General features: G+C 34.8%; 1 protein-coding gene across 1 annotated transcript in view; it reads left to right on the plus strand.

The window, feature by feature from the left end:
• The window catches only part of Rpn11 (regulatory particle non-ATPase 11), a 106,904-nt gene that overhangs the window by 32,351 nt on the left and 55,776 nt on the right, over nucleotides 1-18,777 (plus strand). The window contains exons 6-7 of the mRNA XM_090392914.1: nucleotides 3,387-3,537; nucleotides 10,745-10,852. Coding sequence (XP_090249040.1) covers nucleotides 3,387-3,537; nucleotides 10,745-10,852 — 259 coding nt within the window. The remainder of the gene's footprint in view (nucleotides 1-3,386; nucleotides 3,538-10,744; nucleotides 10,853-18,777) is intronic.

The raw sequence follows: 18,777 nt of genomic DNA on the forward strand, positions 1-18,777 counted from the left end.
ATCCTTAGGAATGACAGAAAAGATAGGAGGGGGGGGGTACTATCAGATGATTTAAGTCCAGTTAGGGTAGAAATGCAAGAAAACAATGATAGTAACAATATCCACGTAGCAGTGAATTTGAGGTTGTCTGGTGTGAAGTGGAGGCTAACAAATGAAATATATGCTGCCAGGTGTTGCTACACACCTGGCAGCTCAGTTGCATGGGGACAAATAAGTGCATTGCCAATTTAGCCTTCTAGGTACTAAATGTGATTATAATGGGTGACTTTAATTATTCAAACATTAATTGGGTAGAAGAGAAATCTCGTGATAAGAATGAAGAGAAATTTATTGAATTGTTGCAAAACAACTCAAGTAGCATGTGAAAGAAGGAACTTGAGGTCAAAGAGTATTAGATTTGTTCATAATGTTATAAGTGGTCTCTTTTAAGAATTTGACTATTTTACCACCAGTTGGTGGCACTTATTATGCCATGCTTTCTTGGGAACTATCTAATTATATTGAGGTTCCCATTAGAACAGGCTACATGCTGAACTACAAAGCTGGAAATTATGATCAACTTGGGAGAATACTATCTTTGGTCCCATTATATCAGTTACTGAATGAGAAAATGTCAGCAATGCATGAGAATCTTTGAAAAAGGGCTTAAATGAGACAGTATCTGAATGTATCCTTAGTGATCGAAGAATAAATAGGTTGGATGTGCAACCTTATTATGCAAGAGATCCACAAGAAGGTTATGTTTCACATGTTTTCATTGTTTGTATGATAGTTCTTTATACATATTTGTATAACTTTAGTCTTGGTTCAGGAGTGATACCACAGGAATGGAAGGAATGTATGATAGTTCCATTGTACAAAGGTGGTGCAAAAACTGATGCATCTAACTACCGACCTATCAGTATTTCTGGTGTGGCACTGAAGATTTTAGAGAAGTTGGTAAGAACTTGCATTCAGAAATGGGTAAACAAACCAACTATACTCTACAAAGAGCAGCATGGATTTACTAAAGGATGGTTTTAGCAGTTTGCTCATATTTTTTGACAAATGTTGCAGCTGAATTGGATGAAGGGAATGGATACACTATGATAACGTTGGATTTTGTTAAGACATTTAATAGGATACCACACAAAAGGCTCTTGCATAAACTGGAGAATATGGGATTGGAATGTAATTCTTAACTCTTAAAAAATTCTTAACTTAGATCAGTGGGTGGTTGACAGATATATATCATAAAGTGGTATATGGTGGGTGGGTGTGAATCTACCAGATTTGAGGTGACCAGTGGTGTATCTCAGAGTTCATTCCTTGGGCCATTGTTGCTCACTCTATACATTAATGACATTTGGAAAGGTCTAACAGGAAATGTATACTTGTTTGCTGATAATGATGCAGAGATAAGCAGGACAATCAAGGATGCTACTGATATCCAGCATTACAAAATGAATTGAATAGACTTGAAATTTTGGTGTAAATGGCTGTCAGTTTAATGTAAGTGTAAAGTTATGCACTGTGTCCTCTTAATCCTATAATCTAGATATACACTTTGCATCCTTTCTACAGTTTTTTTATTTATTTATTTATTTTTATCTCCCTTGGAATGTGGGAGACCAAATTTGTGCACAATAATCCAGGTGTGGTCTTATCAAGGCCTTATAAAGAGGCAAAATGGCTTCCTTATCCTTACATGTCACTTCGACATTGCAATTATCCTCTGATTGTATTTGCAACTTTTGCTATGTTATCTTTGAACTTCAAGTCCCTATCTACCATTATGCCAAGATCCCTCTCATCAGTTTATATTTGTGGGGCTAAGAAATTACAAGAAACTGATGAGGTTAGGGATCTTGGCGTAATGGTAAATAGGGACTTGAAGTTTAAAGGTAACATAGCAAAAGTTGCAAATACAATCAGAGGGTAATTGCGATGTCGAAGTGAACCTTGACATGTAAGGATAAGGAAGCTATTTTGCCTCTTTATAAGGCCTTGATAAGACCCCACCTGGATTATTGTGCACAGATTTGGTTTCCCATGTTCCAAGGGGATAAAAAAAAGCTATGGAAAGGATGCAAAGAAGAATTGCAAAGTTTATATCTGGGTTATGGGATTAAGATTATGAGGACACATTGTGAGTGTGTAGATTACAGACTCTGCTTAATAGGAGAAAGAGGGATGTTATGACAGAGGTCTATAAATTTCTGAATAGGTGCTACAGGATATAGTCTTATGAAATTTTCGTTATGTGGAAGGTGGGGGAGAGAACACAGGGACATCCATGGAAGTTGACTATGCTCAAGTCAAGAAAGTGTTAAGAGCTAGGGTTTTTCTCTCACAAAGCAGTGAGGTAGTGGAATAGTTTACTTTTAGGGGTAGCGAGTGCAACTAGTGTGAATAAATTGAAGGGAAAGTATGACAGCTGGTTTGGGTGATTTATAGCTTCTCTCAATGAGTCCTTAACTCTCTTGGAGGGCTCAGATAATAATAATAAAATCATCTAGATGATGTCTTTGAGACATTGTGAGACATCCAAGTTTGCAACTTTATTCTTTCAGAAAAAGAGCTTCCTTCAAACACAATTCACTTAGTGCAGTATTTTGTCTTGTTGAGTGTTACCATGTGACTCCTTTGTGACACAATTCGAAAATTTGAATCTGTACCCACTTTCTACTTGAAATCATCAGTTATACAAATTGCCAGAAGCTGATTCATCTGAATTTGTGGTTGTAATCTTCAGAAATAGTGTTCATCCTTAGGTTTTGGAAACCAGTGTATATCTAGAATGTGGTCTCTCCTTTTATGTAACTAATTAGAAGTGACCACTTAATGTTGGCAGTGGGCTAACATAACCTGTTGCATATGCATTTTGCATTTGAGTGGTTAGTTTAGTATATTTCTTTCCATTCACTTAGTGCCAATAGTGTCTTGAAGATTATAAAAATTGCCCCAATTAGTGATGGCAACTAGAAATTAATGAGACCAGAATTAAAACATTCATACCTGTGTAATAATGTAATATAATGAAAGTTTGTGAATTTTACTTGATATTTTGTGGTTCTTAAACATTGCCAACGAAGAATAGCACAGTGATTATGGAGGGAAATTCTTTAGAGGATACTTATCTTTAATTGTGTAACTTTTCAAAAGTATACGATACATTAGAGTTCTGCAGAATTTCCTGATTCTTGGATCTATAGTAATAAAACTCAAGTGTTTTAAATGTTGGAAATGTATATAAAGAAATCTAGAATCAAATTAAAGTATTGCAAGCATGCGTACTTGTTGATAAAATGAGAAGAAATTTTTTCTGGATGCAAGTTTAAAAACACAATTTTTTTTATTTTTGTGTACTTATTTCTTTGTGTTATTTACTAGTAATTTCTTTATAGACCAGAAATGGTGGTTGGCTGGTACCATTCTCATCCTGGATTTGGCTGCTGGCTGTCTGGTGTAGATATCAATACACAACAGAGTTTTGAGGCATTATCAGAAAGAGCTGTGGCCGTAGTTGTTGATCCAATTCAGAGTGTCAAAGGAAAAGTATGATTAATGAAGTCATATTCTGTAATTTTTCTGAATATTTTTTACAGTATTTATTTATAACAAAATATCAGTACTATCAAAAGGATTAGACTATGCAGTAGCTCCAAACACCATTTCAATCATGGACTTCACGTATAATATAGATAAAGGCCTTTGTAACCATTCGTATATTTTATTTAAATCAATTTCTTGTATAGTGAAACTTATGGAGTATTCATAACTATAAAATAACATCTACTCCACAGTGGATAACTTCCATCATCATCTTCGATTTATCCTCTTTTACCTTGCGGTGTCGAGGGTTTATTAATCATCGGACCTCAAGCCGTTCACAGGATAAGGTGGTCAGTCCTACGCCCAGGTGTATTCTATGTCCTGTAGTGTTGAGTTCTCAAGGCCAGTTTGCCTGCTTTGCGGGATGAAAAACCCCAGGATAAACTGGGGGAAAACCCTACTGACCACGCCCAAGACTGGCTAACTTGACTATGGCTGAGGAAGATCCTTCCGCTCCTTACATCGCTGATGGGAATCGAACCTTGGACACTCCTTCCCCAGGCATATGGTTGCGAAGTGCACAACCACTAGGCTAACCGCGCAGACGTAGATAACTTTTTAATATGTAAATATTTTGTCTTATGTATTGTAAGACATAAGTACAATATCAAACAAGAGGAACTAAATTTACAAATAGAAATCATTAAGCACATGCTTAAATTGGAATCTCTCTACATATAGAGTCAAGTATTTATGTATTAAACTTAATTAGGCTGTAAATTAAATTAAAATATCATCAAATACCTGATATGTACCCTCAAGGGGTGTACAGTGTTAAATTGTGAATGAAGGATTTTATGATTATTAATACTTCATTCATGATTTAAAATTCCATATCCTGAGCTAATTTTGCAATTAGAATTTACTAATCCTAAGTAAATTCTAATTTAAATACTTACTGTTATTTTTTTATTGAAATAAAAAAAAATTTAATTTTTTTTGTTATTTATTCTGTATAAATTCTTTATATAACTTGTAAATGTATCCTAAGTGAACTGTAATATATGCATTTTATTTGTTGTTACGGAAAGTGAAAGTAATTCTAAGGGACTCTGCTAATGTGATTTGATTGGTTGCTGTCAGAAAACTAAGTTATTTTTAGATAGCGCATGCCTTAGCATTGGGGAACTGTATAACAATGATGTGAGAATTTTCATTGTAAACTGAACGAAAGAAGAAAAAAAACAGTTTGGGTGGGAAAAAAGGAGAGAGGTGATATGGGAAGAAACAGCCAGAGGGAAAATGGAAAGAGTGTAGGAAGGTCGTGAGATGTGATATAACCTGGGATCGTACGACATAATAAAGATTTGGAAACTTGTTCCGATTTTAATGGATCTTACTTCAAACTCATATTTATTTATAGTTTCCTGTTATCTTGTAAAGGAATTTACCCGAGTGAAAGGATAATAATATGATTGAGATTTGATTTATCGTAAAATAAGTTATTACGAGCAAGAAAATACATTTTCCAGTCTTAACAAATAAGTTATTGAACTCACGAATACCATAAGTTTTGTGTTGCCTATAGTGGAAGATTATTGAGTGCCTAGAAGTGTTGTAAGAGTTTTCCATAATGTGCAAGTTATGATGATCATACCAGTAAGAATATCTATTCTATAACTAACGTGTGATAGTGTTACTTGTCTCCAGAGAACTTGGTCAAATTTCGTGTTGCTGGAGCCAGCTAGTCAAGCTTGGATGAGTGATATTATAAAACATTTCCTTGTGAAATGAATGTGAGAAACTTCATTGAAAAATTAGTTCGTGTTTGAATGTATCTCACTACGTATATGTAAAATCAAGACTGAGCCTTCTAAGAACTATTTTAATCCTCTGATAAATATTGATGATGCTTGTTAAGTGTTTGATAAATTGAAGTTTACAATATTTCACTGAAACTAAAAAGAACTAACTTTTAAATGTTTTGCTGAATATTGATATTGTTTAAATTGAAACTAAGTTGAAATGGATGTGAATTGTGAAAGTCATCTATATAAGTTCTAGCAGTAAATGATGCACTCAGCTGAGTAGAATCTTAATACTTTATTGAATGCATAAGTTATTTTCTAATTGTATTGATCTTAATAGAGTTCTTGTTTCTTATGTAAGAATAATTTTGTGAGAGAATTAAATATCTTGTTTAACTTTATTCTTGCGCTTGCCTAATTTCAATTTCATTGCACCGCTCATTAAAATACGAATCTTGTGAGAAACCCTAAATATAGTTAAGAAATTATCAGCCTGTACTGCTATTTGATGCTTGATTCCTTCACTATAATTGTGTAATTTCAAACATAGTGGTGCAGTATAATAAAAATTTTCTTTGTTTGAATGTGGGGTCAACCAACAGCTAACAAGTATAGGGTTGAATGAAAGTCAGAACCAACAATAGTACATGAAACTTACATCATTACTAACTTCCTATCTACAGTTTTCCTCCAAATCAATCTGTTACACCTGTCAGGACTCCAACATTATCAGATCTTATATTTCTTATATCTTCTAAGTCACATTTTACTGTATCAATCCATCTATATCTTGTTCTTTGGATCTTTTTCCTTCCAACCTGATAGAACACTTGTTTTGCCAATCTCTCCTCTCCCATTTTGTTTAAGTGACCATAACACCTTAGATTAGCTCTCCTAACACATTTCTGGATGCCAACAATCTAAAGTTCTTTCCTAATATCCTAATTTTTAATATGATATTGTCATTAATACCATCAGTTCATGCCCTAATCTTTCTCAGGACTCTCATATCTGTGGTCTCTGGTCAAATGCTTATTTCTAACCCAGCTCTCAGATCCATAAGATAAAATTGGTTTGAACACTGTCTTGTATAATTTAGTGTTTTGACTAATTTCTCTCTTATTCTATATAAATTTATTCAGTTGACTTTCTACCATACCAACTTTGTTGATTCTGTTGTCTATTTCCATATTTAGTTTATCATCTTCATTAAAAAATCATGCCTAAGCAGCTGAAATGTTTTACTTCTATAGGTTCTTCATTCACAATGCAGTTGATATTTTCTGTGTTTCTACCTATTTTCATTGTCTTTGTCTTGTTATTGCTGACTTTCATACCATATCAATTACAACATTTATTCAATTTAGCCAGGGAATCTTGCACACTTGTATCGATTGATTTAGAAGTATAATATCATCTACATAAAGAAAAGAGTTGAGATTAACATCTCCAATTTTGTTATCAGGTTTTATACAGCTTTCCTTAATAATGTGATCCATATAGATAAGGAAATACCAGATTTAGCATTAAACTATCTTCCTGTACTTCCTTGAAATGACCACTAAGTATTGATTGATATAATGTTCCTTTGAACCATACAATTGTAGTGTTTTGAATAGCTTTTATCTTGGCTCCTTGTAATATGCTTTTTCTAGATATACAAAACTTAAATACAGATCTTTGTTATATTCCCATAATTCCTCAACTATTTGTCTTAGACAGCCTCTTTAGGGCTGATGAATCCAGCTTGTTCCTCAAGCTTCCCTTTTGCAATCCTTCTCAACCATTTCTCAAGTATACTTGCATAAATCTTATCAGGAACACTCAGTAGGGAAATGCCTCTGTAATTACCCTATTCAGTTTTATTTCCTTTTTGTATATGGGTAATATGAAAGCTCTACTCCATTCATCTGGAATTCGTCCCTCTGTCCAGATCTTCCGAATCATGCAGTGCAGCCACTGTAAGACTTTGCACCTCCATACTTCAGTATTTCTGGTTGAATATCATTTACTCCAGCTGCCTTGCTACATTTCAGACTTTTGATGGTACTTTTTCTACTTCAAGTATGGATATGTATTCCTGACTGCATGCCTGGTCAGTTTTTTTTTTTTTTACCACTGTGCTGTCATCACTACTTGTTTCATTTAGCAATTTTTTGAAGTAATTACTCCATACTTCAAGGATATCTTTTTCTCCTGTTTTCATGTCACCTTTATCATCTCTAATTCCTTTTACAGTACTCTTTCCTCCATTTCTGAGCTCCTTCAACAACCTCCAGAATACTTTGTCACCTTCTTGATATTTATTTTCTATGTTCTTAACAAAGTCCTCATGACTTTTGTTTAGCTAGTTTCGCACAGTGTTTAGCTTTCTTACATTTGTCTCTGTATTCTCTAAGAGCACAAGGTGACTTATTTGCTAGGAACTTTTGATATGCTTCCTTCTTTTCTTTCAATGCCGCTTTAACTTCCTGTGTCCACCATGGAGTTCTGATTTTTTAAACTTGCAGACAACCTCACCACAATCCTCTCTGGCTGAATCAATCATTGTTTTCATTAGGATTTGCCACTGAACCTCAAAGGTTTGGTTCCTGTTCTCAAACTCTCATTTTATCTTGAATAATGTTTGTGTATTTTAGTCTACAATTCACATCTGAGATCTGCTCAACTTTTATTTGCTTTAAAACTTTCTTTCAAGTTCATCTTTTCAATATGAAAATCAATTTTATCCTGCTCAACACTAAATAGTGATCACTTTCAATTTCAAATCCTCTGTACACTCTAGTGTCCTTTACCAGTAAGAAAACATCACTATCAACAATAACATAATTAATGAGGCTGTTCTTAATCCTTGCCTCTTTTCTCTATGTGAATTTGTGCACATTTTTACGTTGGAACATTGTGTTAGTAATAACGGTCCATATCCTGACCAGAAATCCAAAATGTATTTGCCATTATTATTTGCTTTACTCTTTTCTCCAAATTTTCTCAAAATATTTTTGTGTGTCTGACAATCGTTTCCTACTTTCTTATTTAGATCCCCAAGAAGGACCAACTTTTAATGTTTCATTGTTTATGTTGTTTCTCTAAAACCTCAAAAAAATTCCTCAACTTCTACCTTACTAGAACCTTCTGTGGACCATAGGTACAAATGATTGTTATTGTCCAGTTCCCCATTCTCATATTTGCCCACATCACTCTACTTGATATTGACTTATTCAATTCCTCAATTATGTCTTTGCCATTCAGGCTTCTTATGTTGATAGTACTGATCTTGAACTCTGACGTTGGGTTGGAGTGTGTTTTAGGATTTGTTCCAGTAGCTGACTTCGCTGGTTCCCTGGCAGCAACAGTAGTACCTTGTTTAACTGGGCAATGCCCCAGCTGGCATGGAATTCTCTCAAGTTTTTCCATAATTGTCACTTAAATGTGAGATTAAAGCTTAGCCAAAGAGATGTATAATGGGAGGAAAAGACCCAAAGTCTAAATGAATTGAAGTAAAAAATAAAATGTTTGCAGTATTGTGCAGCATGCTTCATCCCTAAAAATGACTTTAGTAACCAGTAAAAACAAGATTGACCTTCTGCTTTGTCAAATTCTGATCATATGGTGTTTATTTTTTGCACACTGGACAATGAAGTCTCTTTGCTGAATCATATTCACACATGATCATATTCATGTGTGAATGTTGTTTCTGAACCACTAAAAACATATTTTGAGTATGCCACAGATATATAGTGATCTCATACAGGAGAGGTCGAGAGACCTATAAGCACATCAGTGCTGTGTGTAGAGTGCAGATGAGAAATGAGATACAAGTTTATTGATGTTTTTTATGAAGAGCTGCAAGTTTTGTTGTAGTTGTTTCGGAAGCTTTCATGAGGAAGGCTGTTCCAGATGACTGAGGTGCACCGAATAAAAGAGGAAAAGGAGAACCCAGTTTAGGGTGTTTGCCCTTGCATAGTAATGGATGATGGGCAGCTGCTGCTGTTGTATTAACAGATGCAACAAAGTAGAGGAATAATAGTTGCCAATTCACTGTAGCAGTGACCATGGAAGTACCTTTAGAATAGACTCAATGCTGAAACACTGTCTGAGATAGAGGCTGAAGTGAATCTGTAAGAGATCATCAGTGAGCTTGACTGCTCACCTCTGGATGGCATCAAGGATTTTAAGGAAAGTTTTAGGTGCACCAGCCCAAATATCTGAGCAGTATTTAAGTATGTGTGGATTTGGGATTTGTATATACTTGGGGGGGGGGGGGGGGCATAAAGTTCTGATAAACACCTAAAACAAAAATGACATTAAAGCAACTGATATAACCACAAGAAAGAACACACTAGTAGCAGAGTTATGAAGGTAACTTATATTCTTATATCCTTGTATGTTCTTTCTTGTGGTTATATCAGTTTCTTTAATATCATTTTTGTTCTAGGTGTTTGTCGTGGAACTTTCCAGCCCCCCACCCCCTTTAGTTAGAAGTTGGTTTGGGTGTAAAATAGTTTCTTGAATGAAAGAGAATGCCTAGTTTTTTGGATTTTGAGGAGGCTATTGATGTGATGCGTTTATACCAAGAAGGACTGGAGGTAAATGTTAGTTTCAAGCTGAGAGAAAGATCTGATCTTGTTTGGTGATTTGTGTATTACTGTTAAGGGTCAAGGTAGGTGAGCTGAGAACTCTTGTGAGAGAAAAGGCAAGGTTGTGTTTGGTGGCATTGAACATGACAAGATTTTCCTCCTCCTCCCATTGAAGGATGGTATGATGCAGATAAATGTTTAGATGTCTGAGTACTGCATAGTTTGTCAAATGAGTAGGATGAGTGGAGAATACTATTGTGTGCAAAGCTGTGGATAGGATTAGTGGTGATTGTGAGTAGATCATTATGAACAAGGCAAAGACAGGTGATAGAACAGTCTTGAAGCACTCCCACGTTGACAGTGAAGCTCGATGAGAGGGAGCCATCTACCATGACTCTCAGAACCACCACAGAGAGAAAGTTGGTTACTCAATTATAGAGGATAGCAGGAAGACCGATTTATGTTTGATCATATATTATTCACTTTAGTTTACACAGATTTTTCTGATAGCTATATGTTATTTGTTCCTAGCAAGCTGTCTTATTCTGACCATATCTGAAGTTACTATGTTATTCTCTTTTAGAAATGTGCTGTGTACCACGAGTGAAGTTTTCCACAAAGTTGCAGAACTATTATCAGTGATTTGACTATCTGCTGTATCTTTGACCACCTTTGTAATTTATTTTGCTTACCATTCATTACATTTTTAAGATTCATATCTCAGTTTTTAGGATATTTTTAAATTCACTTTAACTAATTTGAAATTTATTTATTTATATTTTATTTGCACGTAAATAGTTTTATAATTGAAACATGCTTTTGCAGGTTGTTATAGATGCCTTTCGTTTGATAAATCCAAATATGATGGTCTTAGGGCAGGAACCCAGACAAACTACTTCAAATCTGGGTCATCTCACCAAACCTTCCATTCAGGTTAGTTTATTAATATACATCTCATATGCTTTACCTTAATGCATTTCTTATCTTAATGTATCTTAGATTGCTTACAAAAATACAGTAAAGCAATGTGATCTAAAACAGCACATATTAATTTGGATGCAGTTTAACATGGAATATGATAGTTATTACTGATTCCTATTTATGATATCAAGTACCTCCTTATCCACCAGTTCATGTTTTGTTATATATATGCATAGCAAGTAACTAGTGAAAAACTAGATACCCAGTTACAAGATGCTGGAGGAATATAGAAGTTTGTTTGGAAATTTTGTGTAGTCTTGATCCAATGCTTTAAAATATTTTGGCATAAGTACTGTAAATATATAAATATACTATAAATATAAACATGGATGATATAAGCTAGGCCTGTTGAGCAGCTGTGGTGAACCTGTATTGGATTTCTCCATTTTTGTAGAGAGGAGGAAAGGGGAAAGGATCGGATATAGATCAATCTCTAAGAGAATTAGCATAAAAAGGTAGCTCAAGACATGACTAAACTCTCCATAGGTTGTGAGAATGATTTAGAGATATTATTGGGATAAAACGATGTTTTTATCTGTGGGAAACTTCCAATATTGAGATCACATTTTAAGGTAATGATGAGTTTAATAAAAATAACCAATAACCATATATAATATATATATATATATATATATATATTCCAGAATAAAAACATTAAATTCATTATTGTGTGCATGTCAGAGCACTGCTAGTTGTCACATTCTGTGGCAGTTTGATTTTTAATGAAAGCATGCCAGACTTGGTGTAAGATTAAGCCTTGATTTTTGTTACATTGTGTGGGGATCCTTATCATTTGCAAGGCTTCCTTGAATTTTTTTGTGAAACAGTTGTGATCATTTATGAAATATATGGCATTTTTGTTTGTTGCCAAACTACTTGATGGCTTGTGTCAGTTGTGTGGGATGCCATGCCTGATTTATACCGTCTTCTACATATTTCCAACGACTCTCTTGTTTGGCCTGCATAGTAAATGCCACAAAAACAATGAATCTCATAAATGCCTAGTTTTTTTGATAGTTGATGCGGAGATTTTTGTTGATGTGAGAATCTAGAGATATTACACAAAGGTAAAAAAGTCATTTCGAGTTTGTAATCACGGAGCAACATAGCCACTTCGTCTGTAACAATCTTGGTGTAGGGTAGCATGATTGCATTCTTAAAATCTAAAGTAAAGGAGCTGCAGGAGGTGTATTAAAATGTTTTTGTTATAAATGTGGTTTATAACAAAATTCTGTGGTTTAGCAGATTTGTGGGAAGTTTTTGGTATTGAGACCACATAGACCTGTTGTTCCCTATATTAAATTAAAATACAGCGTATAAATAAGGAATTTAATAAAAATAAGTGATTAAAACCTGACAAGTTTCAAGTACGTCATAAGATTTACATCATCAGGGGTAGTGGTACTGGTACATAAAAGTTTTAAACAACAAAAGCCTATTAACAATTAATTACATGTTTTTGATAACTTCACAACTGTTAAATATACCGTATTTGCCAGCATATAAGATGCACCCCCCCTTTTTTTTGTACGCATTTTTTAGGAAAAAACTTTATCACTGAATGTTATAATGAATTTACGGTATTTCAAATATAAAGTTATAAGTAGGTCTACTTTCAACAAATACCTAATCTAACTAGGAAAGAGTCCCATCTTTTATCTTCTTCATGAAAACCCAGAAATTCATCTCCAGAGCTAAATGAAGAGACACTTGAAACCTCTTCTAAATCAGAATCTGAGTCCTCATACAACAAATTGTCCTCTGATTTAGAAGATGTTTCAAGTGTCAAGATTTACCCACTGTTTCAGTTTTCACAGCATGCCATGAAGCTTTGACCTATTCACAAACTTGCAAAATGCTAGCCTCTTCCTGATGACGTGACCTCAAAATCTGAAGACTGCATCCAGCTGTTCCGCTTCCCCTTCATAATCCCTTAAATGGTTTATTAATACAGACATCTAAAAGTTGAAGCTGACTAGTTAGACCTCCTGGAATTACAGCTAACTGAGTTTTTAACATCTTCTGTTCTGTGAGAATGAAACTGATCCCATACTAACAGAGCAGGCTTCTTCAACAGTCCTACAGGGTGCCTAGACCAAATTTTATCTATCCGTAACTTCATTCCTCCTCCATCCATCCAGCCTTTTGCGTGAACATGTACAAACACTCCTTTAAACAGTTTTTTCTTTGGGCAGCATCTTCCTTTTAAAAATCAATAGTGGCGGCAATTTTGTCCCATCAGCACAGCAGGATAAAAGAACCGTATAGTGAGTTTTTTCGTGCCCAGAAGTTTTAACGGTAACACTTTTTGTGCTCTTGGAATCTACAGTTTTGTTTCAGGGCACATCAAAAGTCAGCGAAACCTTGTCCATGTTTCCTATTTGCACAAGTTCAAAATTTTCTTGTTTCCTTGCATTAATGATGAATCGATGAAATTCAATTTGTAGACACTGGAAGTCCTGCTTTTCTGTGGTCTAAAATCCAAGTATTTAGTTTTGCCTCAAGTTCTGGCCATTTTGCAGTTCCACTTCGTAGGTTATGTTTATTGTGAGTTGCTTTTTTTAGATCTTCTTCCTGATTCAGTCCCATTTTCTCAGTTGTGGGTAGCCCGAAATACCTCTCTGCAGCCTGTTTCCATGTTCTTTAGCATATGCAATTAGCTTGTATGCAATATTGTAGCGATGCCAATGTTTTTCAGCCATAATTTGCCAAGAAATTTAGAGAAACATTTAACGGCAGAAATATATCACCATTCACAACAACCGCGACAACAATTGGAAAGTTTAAACGAACAGAAACACAGCTATGATCGTCTATGATGGTGCATGGGCATCCACTGAACTCTATGTAACTGGAATGCTCTCACACACTGCAAGGAAGCAAAAAAGAAATCGCATAACTCGGAACAAAGATAATTTCCAGAAATGAAAGTAATAAAAAACCGAATATCGGCGTATAAGATGCATCCTGTTTTTCAGATACTATTTTCAAAGAAAAAAGTGTCTTAAATGCCGGCAAATATGGTAATTGATAAAGCAGAATACAAATGGTAAATTTGTTACTGTATGCATGTTGGAACATTGCTAGTTGTTGCTATCACGTTCTGTGGTATCAGGAATGCTATATCCCAGGTCCGTGGCAGTTAAATTTTTGATGAAAGCAGACTATAATTGATGTAAAATTAAGTCTCGATTTTTATTACATTGTGTAGATCCATAACATCCGATCATTATCGGAATTATCCACACTTTGGGGAATCCTAAATTCATTAGTTTTTTTTTTAGTATCAGCTGTTCTGTGATGTGAGATCGATATTATCTTATCAATCTCACATATGCTGGTATTTTGTTGTAGATCAATGTCTTATAATACACAGAATATTTATTTTTATTCAGGAATAGATATTTTTTTACTGTCTGTTGGTTCTGAAGACTAGAATAAAAATGTGTCTATACCGTTAAAAAGCTTTGCAACCTTAACAGATGCTATACTGCACAAGCAAAAGAAAAAACAATTAGCATTTTTCTCCTAACATCCACTTTGAAATTTTCAGTTCCAGAAAATGTGTGTAACATCTGTTTGTAATAAAGGCATCAGATATAGTAAGTGACAAGTGACAACATACAATTGGATTGGTTGACACAATAACCAATCACAGCCACTAGATGCTGAGTGAGCTCAAAATTTTAGCTCACCTAGACATGCCTTCTCAGCGGTTTAAAAGTAATACAAAGCTAAGAATTTGACACACTCCGTCTTCTTTACATCTTTTCGAAAGGCTCCAAGGTGTATGCATTTTGAAAGCACACCCGGGCTATTAACGCGAATGTGACGCAATGTTTACACGGTGAAAAGTGCCTTCTTCGTGAAGCACTAATGCTTTATTATCCTCGTGAAGAGGACATTGAAACATAGGAATCACGCGAAGTCTGCAAACAATTGGGGGAGTCTTTAATGGGAATAAATGCAAAAATATAATATCGTGATACTGATATTTTGTGGATGAGCACCACACACCCAGAATATTCACCCTGGTTACTATATATGTATTAATATCAAATTGGACGGCCTATACAGAATGAGCATAAAAAAAATAAATAAATAAAAATTATATTGACATGTATACCAACTAGCAGTTACGAAGATGAAGTTTAATGATTTTATGAAACAGCATCCAGTACAATACAACAGATCCCACAGCCTACACAATGCTTTTAGATTTCAGTGCATGACTGGGAGAAAATAAAAAAAATCAACATAAAAGCGTATAGGAAAAATTGAAATAGGTGAATGAAATAAAACAGAAAATGTTCAATCATGACTAGTTAATGCTATGAACATTCTGGAAACTATAGATATTGGAGTGGGGTGTGCAACCAAGTGTCTCGCCACCCCCTTGTGATAAATGAGTGTCTGTACAGAAATGACTATGCAGTGCTGAATGTGAGTTTTGATTCAAATAGATTGGTAGTAACATTACACGAGAATAATTGTGGACACAAAAGGTTGTTGAAAAGCAAGAAGTATCGGGAATAAGGGAGGGGAGATTTTGACGTTGGTCAGCTTGACTTGGCCAAAAATTATAAGCATCAGTAATACCTGGTTGATAGAAAATAATAGTTACAGGGATAGAATTCAAAGGGTATTGTATTGTAATAATCTTGTTAGTCTTCAATTTTTTTTTTCTTTAAGTGTCGTAAAATGTCACCTGCTCATGCTCTATAGTCTAGCAAATTTATTTGTTTTTAGACTGTGCCAGTTAGACTATGAATTGAGTGCAAGGCTATAAGATTCTAAACTGAAGACAAAGCCAATATTGTTATTATTCCCTGCTAAAGTTAATCTTCAGTCGTGGCTCGATCGTAATCTAAGATTGATACTCAATTTTTCCTTACTTATCATCATCATCATCATCAATTCCTGACATGTACCCTCAAGGGGTGTACAGGATATGATAGTACTACATGAAAAATTTACATCATTACTAACTTCTTATCTACAATTTTCCTCCAAATCAGTCTGTTACTTGTCAAGACTCCAACATTATCAGATCTTATATTTCTAGCATCTAAGGCACTTTGTACCGTATCAATCCACCTATATCTTGATCTTCCTCTGGGTCGTTTTCCTGCCAACCTGGCAGAGAACACTTGTTTATTAATCTTTTCCTGACCATTCTGTGTAAGTGACCATATACTGAGATTAGCTCTGCTAACGCATTCTTGGATGCTGACAATGTCGAATTCTTTCCTAATATCCTCGTTTTTAATATGATGTTGCCATTGATGCCATCTGTTCATACCTCTAAACTTTCTCAGGACTCTCATATCTGCAGTCTCTAGTCTTTGGTCAAGTGTTTAACTTCTGATCCAGCTCTCAGATCCATAAGTTAAAACTGGTTTAAACACTGTCTTGTATACAGCTAATTTAGTGTTCCGACTAATTTCTCTCTTATTCTATATCAATTTCTTCAATTGACTGTCTACCATACCAGCTTTGTTGATTCTGTTATCTATTTCCATATTTAATTTACCATCTTCAGTAAAAATCGTGCCTAAGTAGCTGAAATGTTTTACTTGTTCCACAGGTTCCCTGTTCACAACACAGTTGACATTTTCAACAATTCTAGCTATTTTCGTTGTCTTTGTCTTTTTAATGCTGACCTTCATACCATATCTATTACAACAGTTGTTCAATTTAGTCAGGGAATCTTGCAAACTTGTAGCAGATTTATTTAGAAGTATAACATCGTCCGCATAAAGCAAAGAGCTGACATTAACATCTCCAATTCTGATATGATGTTTAATACCACTTCATAATGTGATCCATATAGATAATGAATAACAGTGGGGATAAAGTACATCCTTGTCTCACACCAGATTTAGCATTAAACCATCTTCCTGTACTTCCTTCAATTGTAACTGCCACTCAAATAAAGACTATAAGTATTGCTTGATATAATGCCCCATTGACACCATATAACTGAAGCGTATTGAATAGCTTCTCTCTTGGCACCTTGTCATATGCCTTTTCCAGATCGACAAAACTTAAATATAGATCTTTGTTATATTCCCATGCTTTCTCAACTATTTGCCGTAAAGCGAAGATCTGATCCTGACAGCCTGTATTTGGCCTGAATCCAGCTTGTTCTTCACCAAGCTTTTCTTCCACAATTCTTCTCAACTGTTTTGCATAGATCTTCCCAGGAACACTCAGTAGGGAAATACCTGTGTAATTCTCACCAGTTTCATTTCCCTTTTTATATATGGGTACTATTAGAGTTCTACTCCAATCATTGGAATTCGTCCCTCTGTCCAGGCTTTCTGAACTATGCAGTGCAGCCACTGTAATTATACTATCATACTTCAGCATTTCTGGTCGAATATCATCTACTCCTGCTGTCTTTCCACATTTCAAGCCTTTGATGGATTTTTCTACTTCAAGTATGGATATGTATTCCTGACTGTATGCCTGTTGAGTGTTTTTTTAACCACTGTGCTATCACTGCTTGTTTCATTTAGCAATTTTTCAAAGTAATTACTCCATACTTCAAGGATATCTTTTTCTCCTGTTTTCATGTCACCTTTATCATTTCTAATTCCTTCTAACTTCTTCAACAACCTCCAGAATATCTTCAGAATACCACCTTCTTGATATTTATTTTCTATGTTCTTGCCAAAGTCCTCCCGTGATTTTTGTTTAGCTAGTTTTAGTGTTTCGCTTTCTTACATTTGTCTCTGGATTCTCTAAGAGCAAAAGCTGACTTATTTGCCAGGAACTTTTGATATGCTTTCTTTTTTTCCTTCACTGCCCCTTTAACTTCCTGTGTCCACCATGGAGTTCTGATTTTTCTATCCTTGCAGACAACCTCACCACATGCCTCTCTGGCTGAATCAATCGGGGTTTTCTTCAAGGCTTGCCGCTGAATCTCCAAGGTTTGGTTCCTGTTCTCAAACTCTTCCATTTTTTCTTCAATAATCTTTGTGTATTTTAGTCTACAGTTCACATCTGAGAGCTGCTCAACTTTTATTCGCCTTAAAACTTTTTTACATGTTATTCTTTTCAATATGAAATTCAATTTTATCCTGCTCAAGACTAAATAGTTACCGCTTTCAATTTTAAATCCTCTGTACACTCTAGTGTTCTGCACCAGGGAGAAAACATCACTATCAACAATAATACAGTCAATGAGACTTTTCTTATTCTTTGCCTCTTCTTTCCATGTGAATTTGTGCACATTTTTATGATGGATCATGGTGTTAGTAATAACCAATCCATGACCTGAGCAGAAATCCAACAGGTATTTGCCATTGTTATTAGCCTTACTCTTTTCTCCAAATTTTCCCCAAATATTTTTGTATGTCTTACAATCACTTCCTACTCTGCTATTTAGATCCCTAACAAGGACCAACTTTTCATTTTTCTAAAGCATCAAAAAATTCCTCCACTTTTACCTTTGTAGAACCTTCTGTGGGGCCATTGGCACAAATAAGTCTCATTATTCCTTAGTTATGCAGGTTCAAATATTTTGGGTTATAGTTAGAAAGAAGATAGTAAATTCAATTTTTGGATTCACGTCAATAAATGAAAGAATTTGCAAGTTAAGAATTGAAGGGAAATTCCATAATATCACTTTTATTAATGTATATGCCCTGACTGAAAATGCTGATGAGATTGTGATAGATTGATTTTACAAGAATTTACAAGAAAATGAAAAAAATAATAAAAATGATGCCATGATGATATTAGGGGATCTTAATGCAAAAATAGAGAAAGAAGACATATTTCATGAAGTAATTGGCAAGTATAGCTTACATGAAGAAACTAGTGAAATCAGAAATAGACTTATACAATTAGCAATATCAAATAAATTTAGA

This window comes from Typopeltis vanoorti, chromosome 5 (assembly GCF_054136105.1).
Source record: "Typopeltis vanoorti isolate ZY-2024b chromosome 5, IOZ_Tvanoo_1.0, whole genome shotgun sequence".
NCBI lineage: Eukaryota > Metazoa > Arthropoda > Arachnida > Uropygi > Thelyphonidae > Typopeltis > Typopeltis vanoorti.